Below are 15,459 nucleotides of genomic sequence, written 5' to 3' on the forward strand. Positions count from 1 at the left end.
CTTAAAGAAAAACTAATATGAATGCTGGAATCAAAATCATCCTTGGCAAATCTTGTTCATTTCTTTTCAAGTATAAGTTTGCCTGGAGCATGAAGAAAAATGTGTTCCTTTTTACTGCTAAGTTTAGCATAGCACGCAGTCTCACAACTGCAAAAGCTGTTTAAGGTCCTTAAAAATTCATCTGTAATAAAAATCATAACTATATTTAATAGGCATCTCTGAAAATTGAACATAAGCCATCTCATATAAAGTGCAGCTGGGTTGTTTGATATTTTTAATGAAAAAGAGGCTATAAAATTTATTTGTAACAAAATGGCTACTATTCTTCTGATTCTCCTTCCTAAGTTTACCTAAAAATACGTGAATAGATATATACTAGATAGCTTCATTGTTCAGTAGGGTTGTAATTTGCCCCCAAAATTCCCATATGAAGAAACAATATATTAATACATAAGTACGAGATTGGCAGTTATATGGCAGATTCAGACAATGAATCTACATGGTTCAAAGCAAAAATCTTACTCTGAAGGCTTTGTTATTTGGTCAGAGCTCCAGTTTTGATTTTTATGAGGGACGCTGCCACTTCACTCTTCAGATACAAACTATAAATACTTGGTTTCCAAAAAAGAATAAACAAATAAGGAAAGAAAAAAAAAGAGGAAATGCATTCAAACAAATCCTGACGTTTAGAAACATATTCAACACTTGGAAACTAAAAGAGTAGCAAAAATAAAACTGGTTGATCTTAAAGCAGCCTCATAATCACCATATTATGGTATTTCCAGGGAGATTCTGTTATTAGGGCTGCTTGGAAGGAAGCTTTCATTCTGCAGTTCTGAGTAGCCATCGTAGACAGCCACTAACCTCTCGGTTAACTTAGGCAATCAACACCCCCATCCTTGCGCCAGTGAACTCTACAGAGGGGTGGTGGGGTGGGTGTTTTTACCCAGACCTGTGTGAATGAACTCTCCACATATGCTAAATTTGTCAGAACACTCCCAACCTTCCAGGTACCTTCCTGCTCTGTAACTGTTTGGTTTTCAGTACAAATGTATATTGCTCAAATTAAAATCATTCTTTCTACAATTCCTAAAAGTTAACCACTGTGGTTCTTCTCATGTAATTATATATAGGTAAATTGTAAATCTCTTCAGTCACCACCACCTGTGCTCTAGAGAATTTAAAAATTCACTCTGCTGAACGTGTCGTGGAGAAAAGTAGATGGCAAAAAGATGAGAGGGTTAAGCTAGCTTCTATACAAAAAAAAGTAATCAAGACATGGCATGATTTTTTTTTCCTTTAAACTTTAATATTTTAAACATGATTGTTATCATTCCCAAATGCAACCAGCACAGAACTGTAATACACTGGTTCACTATTCGATAAAACATCTTACATTAACACTTCCAATCCCGAAACTAATTTGTAATCAATTGGCTCAGAGTTACACATAGTTATTTTCAAAGGTCATGCTGCCACAGAATAAAACCTCCACATTTCTCCATGTCGCTATAATGTCTTCATTGTTTTATGGTCCCAATTTCTATTAGGTTATAAAGAAGCTTACTTAATAAATACTTACTGAGAGCACTCTATGAGTTAGAGATTGTGCTAGAAGCTGGGATTTTATAGTGTGCAACAGGGAAATCTGTTCCTACCCTCCTCAGCTTCCAGTCTAGAATAGGAAAAAAATTTCCAACCACAGTTGTAATTCAGTTAGAAGAGCAAGAACATATATTCTTTCATCTAAAACTGGCCTAAACTTTGCCTCTTCAGTAAGTGGAATCCAATCAATAAAAAAACAGCAAAATCTTTTTTGCTAAATCTTTCTATTTGATGATTAAGATCTGAAGAGTAAAGAGTTTAAAACATGTAAAGGAAGAACATGTTAAAAGGGAGAAAAAAATGTATCTTTAAGAAGCCGAAATTTTCAGAAGAATATCGTTGACCGGAAGCAGGTATTCAATGGCACTTGTTTTATAAAGACTTACAGACAGATTATATTAAATAGTGACCTACGTACCACCAATAGAAATATTTAGTTAATATTTATAAATATTAATTAAAGGAAGTAATGTATATTACATCTAAGAAGTATATAAAAACTTCAGATTAAAATATTCTCTTGTATATCTATGTAGACTATAAACAGTTTTCTGAGTTGTCTAAGAAAATAAATACTAACATAAATGAATTCAGAAAATGAATAAAGAAAATTCAAAATTTAATATATTTTATGACAGTAGGTTTCTGAGTTCACTTTTTAAAAAATAAGCATCAAAATAAGTATCATAGAATTTGAAACATATTGGCATAATTGCTGGATATGTATCAAGGCAGCCCATATTTCACTGCCATGCTTTCATCTAGGCAGGTAACCACTATTTTCTCTTGTTAATTTCTTCACAATATAAAATTAGCTAATTATGTGAACTAACAAGGGGCTCCTGCCAAATACACCCATTTTCCTTAAAATGGCATCATGCTTTGAACTAACATTTACTTTGAAAATAATTTTACACTGAATTTCATTTAAATACAATGGTGATCCCTTAATTTAAATAAAGTAGTTAAAAATATTGGTGAATCTTTTGAAGGGCCTCAGGAATGAAGATTCAGTGCACTCATCAAAGCAGCACATCAGGCATTCCTCAAAAGGAACTCCTTCTGATACCTTCCCTGATTCAAATCAACCATCACTCCTCTCCTGGATTCAAAAATCACGAGCACACACACAAATCTACAGTGAGTATACATCACTGGCTACACAGCATAGGTACTGCAGTAGTTATGTTACAAAAGCAACATACCCAGAACATGAAGCTGTAGTAAACCTTACGTGATGTCTAGGGATTGGGTTTCTAACAAAAAGTTGTACAGTTTTAAAGTGCTAATAAATGTAGGTGCTAAACTGATGTCCTACTTTTCTACCACTTCTAATAGGCCATATTAGGGGGCTGGGGTGAGGCTGTATTAAACCTTAGTCAAAAATCTAATAAGAAGGGGACAAAGAAAGTTCTCCACACTACCACTTCAGTGGTAAAACTGTTTTACTTTAGTTTTTGTCCTTATAAAATTATCTCCAAGTTCATTTTTTAAAGCATAATATGTTACTTAAGTCCACAGTATGTAACTAAGCATCCATCTATGGGTATTTCCCCCAAAGTCCTCCTTCTAGACATTCAAACCTAGGCCCTCAGACAAATTCCCTGAGCTCTAATTCAGCTGCTAGGAACCCAGGGCTGCCACATGTCAGGCAATGGGGTTGGCCTAAGGGACCTCAAATGCCCTATTCACAGCCAAACAAACAAACTCTGCACAGGGCAAAAGAAAAAGAAAAACCATCCTCAAGTCTTTCTAAAACACATGCTTTTCCCCTTAATCATGCACTTAAACTCCATTCGTGTCTCCTACCCACTCTAGTTTCTTCTCAATCTTGAGAATTCAGAAAACATTCAACTACACCTTTTCAGCCATGAGAAGTAGCTCAAAATGAGAATAAACATAAAAAATAAAAAGATCTTCCTTTTGCAATTGCAGTTTTCCCCTTCCCTGGCTTCATTCCCTAAAGCCCGCCCCTTTTATCCAGGGTTTGCCTTCTGTTCTTTATAAATGTGCACATTTATCTAATCTGGTTTCAAAATGAAGACATTAAGCATGGCATGTGAATTAACCATTTGTAACTATTCGTGATCATTATGTTTTGTTCCTTCTTGTAAACGATCCAGTACATAGCAGTTCCCTCCCAAAGGCAATTGGTTCCTTGAACCAGGAGACAGAATGCTCAAGATTAGAAGGAAAATGCATGCTTCTCAAATCAGAATTGACAATATTCTCCTCCAGAAATGTCTGAGAAACCTATTTATTATACACGCAAATATCCGGAACATGAGTGCAGACATTTTTCAGGCCTGTTACTGCAAAGCTGTTCTTCCTAACACAATAGCTCAGAGTTATGTCGCGCTGGCCTGAACGTTGATTCTGAACATTCTCCCAGAGATAACAATCAATAAAATTCCTAATGGAGAAATGGCATTTTCTTGCTAACTTAATGTGAAGGCAGAATAGTGGGTTATTTTTTAGAGATTAAAGGGACATTTTTTGCTGTTCACTTCCCGTTTTCCTTCTAGCCCAGATTCCAAAGATATTAAAAATGCTGTCCGTTTTAAACAAAAGGTTTCTATTTGATTCCATGAGAGTAATTGAGAGGCTGTACTGGCAATTATTGTGAATTCAGGCCTACATCTGGGTTGCCACATTAAACAAAAGATACCCATCGCTGTCAACAACCACACAGCACAACCCTCCCGTATCCCTCATCTTTATCTGGAAGGGATGGTGGAGACAAGAAACACGCCTGTCACCATTAAGAAACTCTTCTGGGTCCCTCCTTTAGGTGGTCTGGTGGCTAGAGAACAGCACTCGTGTGACACATATATGCTCACCTCCCCGCTCCCGGAATATGTTAGCCCCCTTTCTTCAGAGAGCCAACCACTCAGCTCCCTCATCATCACTCCTTGGAGAATCCAGTCGCGAGTCTGCTCACCGTTCCACCATTCGCTCCCGACCCCTAAAAGCACTGATAAAAGATGCACACAGGCCACCCCACCGCACGCCCTGGCTCCGCTTGACACCTAAGGCCACACGCACACACAGTTCTCCTCTCCACCACCCCACCGGGCGCCACGGCCACGACACTGGAAGTTCAACCCTCCTGCCCACCTTCCCACCCACGCTTCTCCCCGAAGCGATTTGCCATTCAGCAGATGCACAGCAGACAAACGCGCACCCCGAGTGCACAGCCCTCAGGGCTACCGAAAGGGACAAGCCGAGGCCCTGGGCAGAGCAGCCGCGACCCCTCTGCGCGTGCCTGCGTCTGCACGCGCGCGCGCGCCCTTCAGGGTGCGGGTAGTGGCCGGGGCCGCGCCCGGGGAGGGCAGGGGCAAGCCGCCCGCGCCCTGGGGCCGGGGCCGTAGAACGGGGACTGGGGGTGGTGGGCAGGAGGCGCAGAGGTCCGGCGGGGGGGCCCGCTGCGTACGGCCGCGGCGGTACTCACCGAGCAGCAGCAGCTTGAGCTCCCGGCGGGCGTCCCTCTTGTCCCTGCGGAGCTGCCGCTCAATCTCGTCGTTGATCCGCCGGGCTTCCTTGGCCTCCTCGCTCAGGCAGCACGCCATGATGGACTCCAGAGTCATTCTTTCAAAGTGCCTCCGCTGCAGCCCCGCCGGCACCCCCTGCTCACACGCGCGCACACACACCCTCCCGCCCTCGCTCCCCCGAGGCAGCGGTGGCCGCCGAGCCCCCGCCGCCCGGGCGCGCGTCCGGGACGAGCTCAGGGAACCGCTGCAGGGGCCGCGGCCACGACCGGGGCCACCAGGTGGGCCGGGGGTGCGGCGGCTGCTGGCGGCTCTGGCTGCCGGGAGGAGCGAGGCCGGCGCGGGAGGCGGCCGCGGGCGCTGGCTTGGGGGGCGCGCTAGGGAAGGCCGCCGCGCCCGGCCTCGCTCAGACGCCCGCGCCTCCTTCCCCGGGAACAGGCGGCCCGCCTGGCCCCCCGCGCCGTCGCCGCCGCCGCCGCCGCCGAGGCTCCCCTAAGCCGTGCGCCCGGCAGCGAGAGCACATCCACCGGGGCGTACCCGCAGCGAGCGGTCGCCGACGGCTCCCCGCGCGTGGCGCGCCGGCTCCTAGCTGCCGCCTGACTCGGCTCCCGGGCGCCCTCGGCCCTGCCCGCGCCCACCGCCCGGCTCGCGCGCAAACCCGGCTCGCCGGCCCGCCCGCCCGGCCGCCGCGCGCTCCTCCGCCTCCGCCAGACGCCCACCCCCGGCCCCGATTGCCAGGCGCAGAGCGGCTGCTCAGTGCTCTCCCTCCCCCTCGCCACACACACACATTTTCTTCTTTCTCTGAACTGGAGCACAGATCCGGGAGGGAGGCGGCGGCGGCGGCAGAGGGAGGAGGTGGAGGGAGGGGAGGGGACGGGCGCGGGAGGAGGGGAGAGGGAGGCGGTGCCGCCCGGCCCCTCCTGGGAAGGCTTTCCTGGGCTCGCAGCCGCCGCGGCGCGCCTCCCAGTGCGGCTTTCGCTTCGCTCGCGCCGCTCCCTCGCTGAGCCGGCCCCCTCGGGCTCTGCGGGCGCCTCCCGCTCCCGCGCCCTCGGTCGGGCCCGCGGACTCAGCGGTCACGGCCGCCCCCGGCGGGAGGCGGGGCCGGGTCGCCGAGGCGCAGCCGGGGCCGCCGCCAACCTGCCGCTGCCGGCCCGCCGCCCGGGCGTGGTAAACCGGGAATATGGCGGCCTCCGCCAGCCGGCTGCCCCCTGCCTCCGGAACGCAGCCGCGGCTTCTCCGGCAAGGCGGGGATCTCGGCCCCGTAAGCCCCCAGCACTCGCCGCCCCGCGAACACCCGTCCGGTTCCCCCGAAGGCAGCCTAGGCGCTGGCGCCTCCCGCCTGCCGCTCTGCAGCGCGGAGCAGATCCGTGGGGCGGCTCTTCGCCTAGTTCAGTGTTCTTTCCCGTTCCTATTTCTAAAACGCCATTCGGTTAGAAAGTATGTCCCGTCACCTCTGATCCAAGTTGAGTAGTAGAAAATAATATACACTCAACTGTGCAGTGCGACTGGGGAGGACACGGGATTGTCACTGTCTCGCAGAGGGGCAAGGGAGACTTAATAGGTGAAACTATCCGCAAAGTTCCTGGAGACAGAAATCTAAATCATTAAAAAAAAAATGAAAAAGAAAAATCTAAATCCTGAGCAGAAAAATAAAGCGGCCCAGTTTCCAAGAGCCTCCTACTAGCTTCCAACTTTTTATGCCATTGGAGTTGTTTTTGTTTTCTTCTTACAAGCTCTCCTGTCGTTTTTGAAAAAGGCACACGATATTTAACAGCCAAGTAAATCGACTTCACCATTCTAGACCGAGATGAAATTATGACTTATGAGAAAATGCAAAATAATGTGAAGATAAAGGAAAGAATGAAAGAAAAATGGGAAAACCAGGATCGCCACAGCAAAATTCCATTCTGGTATTTTGTTTTTCCACTTTCAATTGAGGTAGTTTACTTTAAAATGTGGTTCGCTTATATTTTGTTGTAACATGTGACAGCCAAAAAAAAATCCTTGCTCTTTCAAATTTTATTTGATCTAATAGCTACAAGAGGTGTAACTCATACTGCTTTCTGCCTTAATGGAACCTCAGAGGAAATTGTATCTTAAGAAAGGAATCCGTTTTTCCCATTTTATGTTGTTTCTGAGAAGTCTCTGAACCTGTTGATCCAGAATGGAAAATGAGGGCATGATTCTACTATTACTGCAGGTCAAGAGTGCATATAGGATTGTCAGATGACAGGTGTGTGACTGCCTTCTTTCATTTGCCATTACCTCCACCCCTAGACACACACATACCATGACTTAGATCAAACAAGTCCTCTAGACATAAGATCTATATTTTAGACTTCCCATTTAAAGGATATTTGGCCTAGAAAATGCAGTTGCCCTTAGTTGAATTCAAGGATGCAGAACCTGGAGAAGAGTCGACTATAATTAAATTTCACCTTGGCTAGGAAAGCAGAAAGGGCAGACTTCACCAGCTTCACCCCCTTATGTGAATGCTGTGAAATTAAAATTTAAAATTAACTGACTAATTAAACATTGAAATTCAACATGCCAAAATTTTAAATGGCATCAAGGGAAAAAAATTATAAGTTTGCATCCTCTAAATATGTCTATACATGAGTTGCAGAGAGACAGAAAACATTAGAAAATCAAGTAAAAGTCAGGAATCTTCAAGTAAGTGTCCGATTTCCTAGCCAAAGATCTAAGATCTTTGAAAACGTCTCCCAGCCTGGGCTCCTGAACACTATCAGGTACTCCATTTTGACTGAATTGAGCTATTTTTTGATGAACAGAATTAAATTGTTTCAACACATTGTGGAACAATAAGTCTATTTCATCACCCCTGTATGCCTAGCATCAGGGACAGTCCTTGGCATTTAGTAGATATTTGAATGGATTAGACAAATAGAGGAGGATGTTCCTTCAAGCACTGGGAATAAATTGGGAAGTAAGGAAAACCAACACTCTACAATGATAAAGTCATATATGAGTGTCAATAAGGAAACAGGAAATTTTCAAGTCTGAGCCCAGATCTATTCAGAAACCTTTGCATGTGTATCTGGAAAGCATTTGCCAAGCAAATAGTCACATAACCTAAATCACACAAACAAAATCCATGTAGAAACTACTGAAGTTGTGACCATATTCCACAAGCAAATATGCTAAAATAGTCAACTAAATGTGAATCATGTTACAAAGTCTTAGTTCATTAAATCAACAAATGTATTCATTGTCTACCATATGTAAATAACTAAGATGAAAGTGCAAGAAGACCGATACTAGGATGAATAAAATATAGTCCTTGTCTTCAACAGGCTTGAAGTCTCAGGGCATTATGTAGCTCTGAACACTTACAATAAAAGAAAATGAAATCAATTTGTATTAAAGTTGGGATACAAGTAACACTATAAAGGTATAAAAAGGAAGGGATCCTTCTGTTCAGGAGAACTGAAGACTTCACAGGAAAGGGGACATTTGAAATGAATAGGTTTTCAATAAATACGTTTCTACACCACTTAAAATTAAATCTGCTATTTCAAATCACCCCCAGATAGACAGTGAGAAGATAAACCATTTGGAGAATTCGAAGGCAATTACTGATGGCTGAAAAGCAAACCACAAAACCCTAGGAGCAGTGAACAGAGGAAAATGGAAACTCATCTCCTCTGTGGCATTCTACCTCCACCGTCATGTAACCCTGTTCTTTAGGCACTGGCAAAGAAAAACAGTCAAAGGCACAGTTCAGTCTCCAGGACTGATGCTAGGGTCAAAGAACGAAAAAGCCACAACCACACTCACAAAAGATGCTCCCAGGGAGGGAAAAGCACTTCTCCGGTTTCCAGAATCATCTAGCATGGCTGCTTCACACCACCCACTGCACCACTGTAATACCACTGTCTGTCTATTTCTCTTTCTCATTCTCTTTCACAAGATTGAGAGCTGCTTGAAAGTAGAGGCCTTATCTTTCATAACTGTTTTCAGTGCATCCAAAAGAGTGCCTAGCCTGCAATGGATACTCAGTAAGAGATGAATAAACACAATACCAGAACCTACATCAACAACTCACAGACTGTGCCTGTCACAAGCAGTGCCCTATGCCAGATGCCTGAGGCATACAAAGCCCTTAAAGTCTTCATGATCTATTTGGGCAGGCAGTCTGCATGCATAAAACAACAATGTGAAGTGAGAAACCCTGGCTCCTAATGAGAATGACTTGCTAGAGGGAATTGGGAAGAAGGAGCAGTTATCCAAGCTACCATGCGAAGCAACCTGAAGAAATATGGATAGGCACACGATGGCTACCTGAAGGACCAATTAGAAGTCCGCCTAAAGCACTGCAGCTCCTACAAGAGCTGGGAAAGAGCTCCTCTGTTCTGTGCTTGCTGGCAAAGCTGGCTGACCAAGGAATAAAAGTGGCTTTGCTTTGGGGGAAGGCAGGCAAGCAGGCTCTGGAAGACTCAGAGAGCTATAAATAGCGCCACCTAGAGGACAGTCTCATAACAGCAGAAAGATTATGGTGTTTCTAGTGGAAGATTTCAGGGTCAACAGGAGGAGAAGGGGGCAACAGAGGATGAGATGATTGGATGTCATCTCTGTCTCAATGGACATGAGTTAGAGCAAACTCCAGGAGATAGTGAAGGGCAGGGAAGCCTGGAATGCTGCAGCCCATGGGGTCGCAAAGAGTTGGACACGACTTAGCGACTGAACAAATGCATGAAAAAGAATGCTTTCTTCTGAAAGATAAGATACCCACACTGCAAAGTCACCAGGCAGATATTCTAGATAGAGTAGTTCAGTGACATCTTTCCATCACCAACCTTAGAAATGCATCCAAGTAATCCTCTGTGCTTAGTTGCTCAGTCATGTGACCCCATGGACTGTAGCCCGCCAGGCTCCTCTGTCTGTGGAATTCTCCAGGCAAGAATACTGGAGTGGTAGCCTTTCACTTCTCCAGGGGATCTTCCTGAACCAGGGATCGAACCCCGGTCTCCTACACTGCAGGCAGATTCTTTATCATCTGAGCCGCCACGGAAACCCAAATGATCCTTTGAAAGTGAAAGTGAAAATCGCTCCAATTCTTTGTGACCCAGAATTCTCCAGGCCAGAATTCTGGAGTGGGTAGCCTTTCCCTTCTCCAAGGGATCTTCCCAATATTGGGATCCAACCCAGGTCTCCCGCATTGCAGGCAGATTCTTTACCAGCTGAGCCACAAGGGAAACCCAAGAATACTGGAGTGAAAAAAAAGGAAAGCCTATCCTTTCTCCAGCAGATCTCCCCAATCCAGTAATCAAACCAGAGTCTCCCGCATTGCAGGCAGATTCTTTACCAACTGAGCTACTAGGGAAGCCCCCAAATGATCCTCTGGTTCTAGTCAAATGTATCTGTATATTTTGTGCTTACTCAAGTTTTGCATTGAGCTTGCCAGGTGGCACTAATGGTAAAGAACCCACCTATCAGTGCAGGAGATGTAAGAGATGTCAGTTTGGTCCCTAGATCGGGAAGGTCCCCTGCAGGAGGGCATCCCAATCCACTCCAGTAATCTTGCCTAGAGAATCCCATGGACAGAGGACTATTGCAGGCTATGGTCTGTAGGGTCGCAAAGAGTCGGACATGACTGAAACGACTTAGCATGCACTCACACAAGGTTAGCATTGTCACAGGCAGCATTGTATCTCACAGTGTGAAGGCCATCAAAGGCCCACTGCACTGGAAGGCCCTACCTACAAGATGGACCACACGGGGTCCATTTTTAAGCTGAGTAGACCAATGTTTCAGCCAGAAATGTCATTTACTAAGGTTTAATGAGTGAATCAATGAGCAAATGAATGAACATATACTAAAATCAAGTAGTGAGACATAAGATTACCCAAATCATGGATTAAAATCCTTTTGACACCCAAAGGATCAATAATGACTTAGCTAATATAGGAACTTCCTGCCTTGTCATTACTACAAGTTGGAGCCATCTGTCCCACAAGATTCTTTGGTTTTGCTGGACTCCTGTGTGGATCACAATAAACTATGGAAAATTCTGAAAGAGATGGGAATACCAGACCACCTGACCTGCCTCTTGAGAAGCCTATATGCAGGTCAGGAAGCAACAGTTAGAACTGGACATGGAACAACAGACTGGTTCCAAACAGGAAAAGGAGTACGTCAAGGCTGTATATTGTCACCCTGCTTATTCAACTTATATGCAGAGTACATCAATAGAAACGCTGGGCTGGAAGAAGCACAAGCTGGAATCAAGATTGTCGGGAGAAATATCAATAACCTCAGATATGCAGATGACACCACCCTTATGGCAGAAAGTGAAGAAGAACTAAAAAGCCTCTTGATAAAAGTGAAAGAGGAGAGAGAAAAAGTTGGCCTAAAGCTCAACATTCAGAAAACGAAGATCATGGCATCTGGTCCCATCACTTCATGGGAAATAGATGGGGAAACAGTGTCAGACTTTATTTTTCTGGGCTCCAAAATCACTGCAGATGGTGATTGCAGCCATGAAATTAAAAGACACTTACTCCTTGGAAGGAAAGTTATGACCAACCTAGATAGCATATTCAAAAGCAGAGACATTACTTTGCCGACTAAGGTCCGTCTAGTCACGGCTACGGTTTTTCCAGTGGTCATGCATGGATGTGAGAGTTGGACTGTGAAGAAAGCTGAGTGCTGAAGAATTGATGCGTTTGAACTGTGGTGTTGGAGAAGATTCTTGAGAGTCCCTTGGACTGCAAGGAGATCCAACCAGTCCATTCTGAAGGAGATCACCCCTGGGATTTCTTTGGAAGGAATGATGCTAAAGCTGAAACTCCAGTACTTTGACTACCTCATGTGAAGAGTTGACTCATTGGAAAAGACTCTGATGCTGGGCAAAGGAGGAGAAGGGGACGACAGAGGATGAGATGGCTGGATGACATCACCGACTCGATGGACGTGAGTTTCAGTGAACTCCGAGAGTTGGTGATGGACAGGCCTGGCGTGCTGCAATTCATGGGGTCGCCAAGAGTCGGACACAACTAAGCGACTGAACTGAACTGAACCTAAGACCAAGGCTGCAAACTCCCTGGTCTCTGAGCTACAGAAGGGTTGCTTTAGATTCAGTGGTACTTTTGCAAAAATTGAATTAACTGTCATAACTTAAACATCTAGTGATTCACACAGAAATGGGTGTTTCAGTTCTTGGTCAACATCTGGCAATCCTAGCCCTGTATTCCCAGATGGCAACGTTTTCCACAACCTGCTTTACTCCCCATTGCTGTAAAACCTAAACCAATTTAGATTCCACATTATAGTAACATGCTGTATGTGTGAGCATTCCAGGTGGACCCTGGAAGGCAATTAGCTGGGTGAGGATTGGATTTTGCAATTAATCAGGTAGTTGACAGAGGCAATTGATTTCTTTCCTATTCATTGTTTCCCTGTCTTTAAATCGAATAATCATTTATCCCATTTATACTCATCTCCCTTTGGTGATTTCTTATATATACCTCAATAAGAATCAAGATCTTTGTCTATTGAACCCAGTACCTAGAACAGGGCCTGAAATTAGTAGATGCTTAATAAGTATTTGCTGAATGAATTTAAAAAAAACCCTACAGGCAGATGAACTTAGAGCTTGTTATATACAAAGTGGAGTAAGTCAGAAAAACAAATATCATGTATTAACACATATATATGGTATCTAGAAAAATGGTACTGATGAACCTATGCGCAGGGCAGGAATAGGACACAGACATAGAGAACAGACTTTGGACGTAGTGGGGGAAGGAGAGGGTGGGACGAATTGAGAGAGTAGTATTGAAACATATACATTACCAAATGTAAAAAAGATAGCTAATGGGAAGTTGCTGTGTAACACAGGGAGCTCAACCTGGTGCTCTATGACAACCTAGAGGGATGGGATGAGGTTCAAGAGGGAAGGGACATATGTATACTTATGGCTGATCCACGTTGTTGTATGGGAGAAGCCAATACAATATTGTAAAGCAATTATGCTCCAGTTAAAAGTAAATTTAAAAAGATAATAAGAGACCCTTCCATCAAAGAGTCCATAGATTGGCCACATAGCGGTCTGCCTTTTTTTTTTTTTTTTTTTTTCCTTCACCAAATGGTACCCACTGAAGCTTGGCTCCCTCAATATAAAATGTTCCTTGGCTCTGGGCTTTAAGATCTTGCCTCAAATGGGTTCATCAAAGAAAATTAGCCATACTAGGGTATCAAGAAAACTGTGGATGAAACATATTGTTCCAAACCCAGTGGAAATGTATTAATTCCATCTAAATCAACTGTATAGGAAAGTTGATTTCGTATCCTCAATTCATTTTTAGTAATAAAAATGATATACATTTAAGATCATGACACAATATATAGTCAATTTGTTAATTACTCAATGTAGCTGGTTTTAGAAAAGGCAGAGGAACCAGAGATCAAATTGCCAACATCTGCTGGATCATGGAAAAAGCAAGAGAGTTCCAGAAAAACATCTATTTCTGCTTTATTGACTATGCCAAAGCCTTTGACTGTGTGGATCACAAGAAACTGTGGAAAATTCTGAAAGAGATGGGAATACCAGACCACCTGACCTGCCTCTTGAGAAGCCTATATGCAGGTCAGGAAGCAACAGTTAGAACTGGACATGGAACAACAGACAGGTTCCAAACAGGAAAAGAAGTACGTCAAGGCTGTATATTGTCACCCTGCTTATTTAACTTCTATGCAGAGTACATCATGAGAAATGCTGGGCTGGAAGAAGCACAAGCTGGAATCAAGATTGCCAGGAGAAATATCAATCATCTCAGACATGCAGATGACACCACCCTTATGGCAGAAAGTGAAGAAGAACTAAAAAGCCTCTTGATAAAAGTGAAAGAGGAGAGAGAAAAAGTTGGCCTAAAGCTCAACATTCAGAAAACGAAGATCATGGCATCTGGTCCCGTCACTTCATGGGAAATAGATGGGGAAACAGTGGAAACAGTGTCAGACTTTATTTTTCTGGGCTTCAGAATCACTGCAGATGGTGATTGCAGCCATGAAATTAAAAGACGCTTACTCCTTGGAAGGAAAGTTACGACCAACCTAGATAGCATATTCAAAAGCAGAGACATTACTTTGCCAACAAAAGTCCATCTAGTCAAGGCTATGGTTTTTCCAGTGGTCATGTATGGATGCCAGAGTTGGACTGTGAAGAAAGCTGAGCGCCGAAGAATTAATGCTTTTGAAGTGTGGTGTTGGAGAAGACTCTTGAGAGTCCCTTGGACTGCAAGGAGATCCAACCAGTCCATTCTGAAGGAGATCAGTCCTGGGTGTTCACTGGAAGGACTGATGCTGAAGCTGAAACTCCAATACTTCGGCCATCTGATGGGAAGAGCTGACTCATTGGAAAAGACCCTGATGCTGGGAGGGATTGAGGGCAGGAGGAGAAGGGGATGACAGAGGATGAGATGGCTGGATGACATCACCGACTTGGTAGACATAAATTTGAGTAAACTCCGAGAGTTGGTGATGGACAGGGAGGCCTGGCGTGCTGCTGAATAGCCAGGGGTTGCAAAGAGTCGGACACGACTAAGCGACTGAACTGAATTGAACTGAACTGAATGATAGATTAATGAAACAGCACATGGGTGATGAAAAATACATAAGTAATTGAATTATGTTATGCTGCCTTCTCAGTGATTGAAATGGTCTTAATAATCACCTTTATTTACTAATTAGTTACTATCCTTGCAAAATTTTTCAATCTGCCATTCTGAATTTTACCAAGATGTAAGAAATCTAATGGATTTCCCAGGTGGCACAGTGGTAAAGAATCTGCCTGCATGTCGATGTAGAAATGCAAGAGACTCAGGCTCAATCCCTCGGTCAGGGAGATCCCCTGGAGAAGGAAATGACAACCCATTCCAGTGTTCTTGCTGGAGAATATCGTGGACAGAGGAGCCTGGTGGGCTATAGTCCATGGGGTGGCAGAGAGTTGGACATGACTGAGCACAGTAGCACAAGAAACCTAATGGATTTTCAGTCTTAAATAGGAATATAAAATATCTCTTCCTGACCACAAAATTAAACATAAAGATATCTCTCGTTCATTTTCTCTTTCTTTTCTTATCTGTTAGGCCTACCAAAATCTATTTGAGCCACAAAATTTCCGAGAGACCTCTTCCAAATTTGTCAATGTATTTCCATCTCTCCATTCTTATACAAATTGCATTTTTTTGTGTGGTCAATTTTTTTTTAAATTAGTGCTTCCCTGGCGGCTCAGATAATAAAGAATCTGCAGGCAATGTGGGATACCGGGGTTTCACCCCTGCATCTGGAAGATCCCCTGGAGGAGGGCATGGCAAGCCACTCCAGTATTCTTGCCTGGAGAATT

The 15,459-nt window shown here is 44.3% G+C and overlaps 1 protein-coding gene across 1 annotated transcript in view; it reads right to left on the reverse strand.

Annotated features, from left to right (window-relative positions):
• GNAQ (G protein subunit alpha q) overlaps nucleotides 1–5,192 on the reverse strand; it is a 316,302-nt gene extending 311,110 nt beyond the window's left edge. The window contains exon 1 of the mRNA XM_068973670.1: nucleotides 5,057–5,192. Within this exon, the coding sequence (XP_068829771.1) occupies nucleotides 5,057–5,192 (136 nt within the window). The remainder of the gene's footprint in view (nucleotides 1–5,056) is intronic.
• Between the last annotated feature and the right edge of the window lie 10,267 nt (nucleotides 5,193–15,459).

The sequence above is a fragment of the Capricornis sumatraensis genome, chromosome 6 (genome assembly GCF_032405125.1).
Source record: "Capricornis sumatraensis isolate serow.1 chromosome 6, serow.2, whole genome shotgun sequence".
In the NCBI taxonomy this organism is placed as follows: domain Eukaryota; kingdom Metazoa; phylum Chordata; class Mammalia; order Artiodactyla; family Bovidae; genus Capricornis; species Capricornis sumatraensis.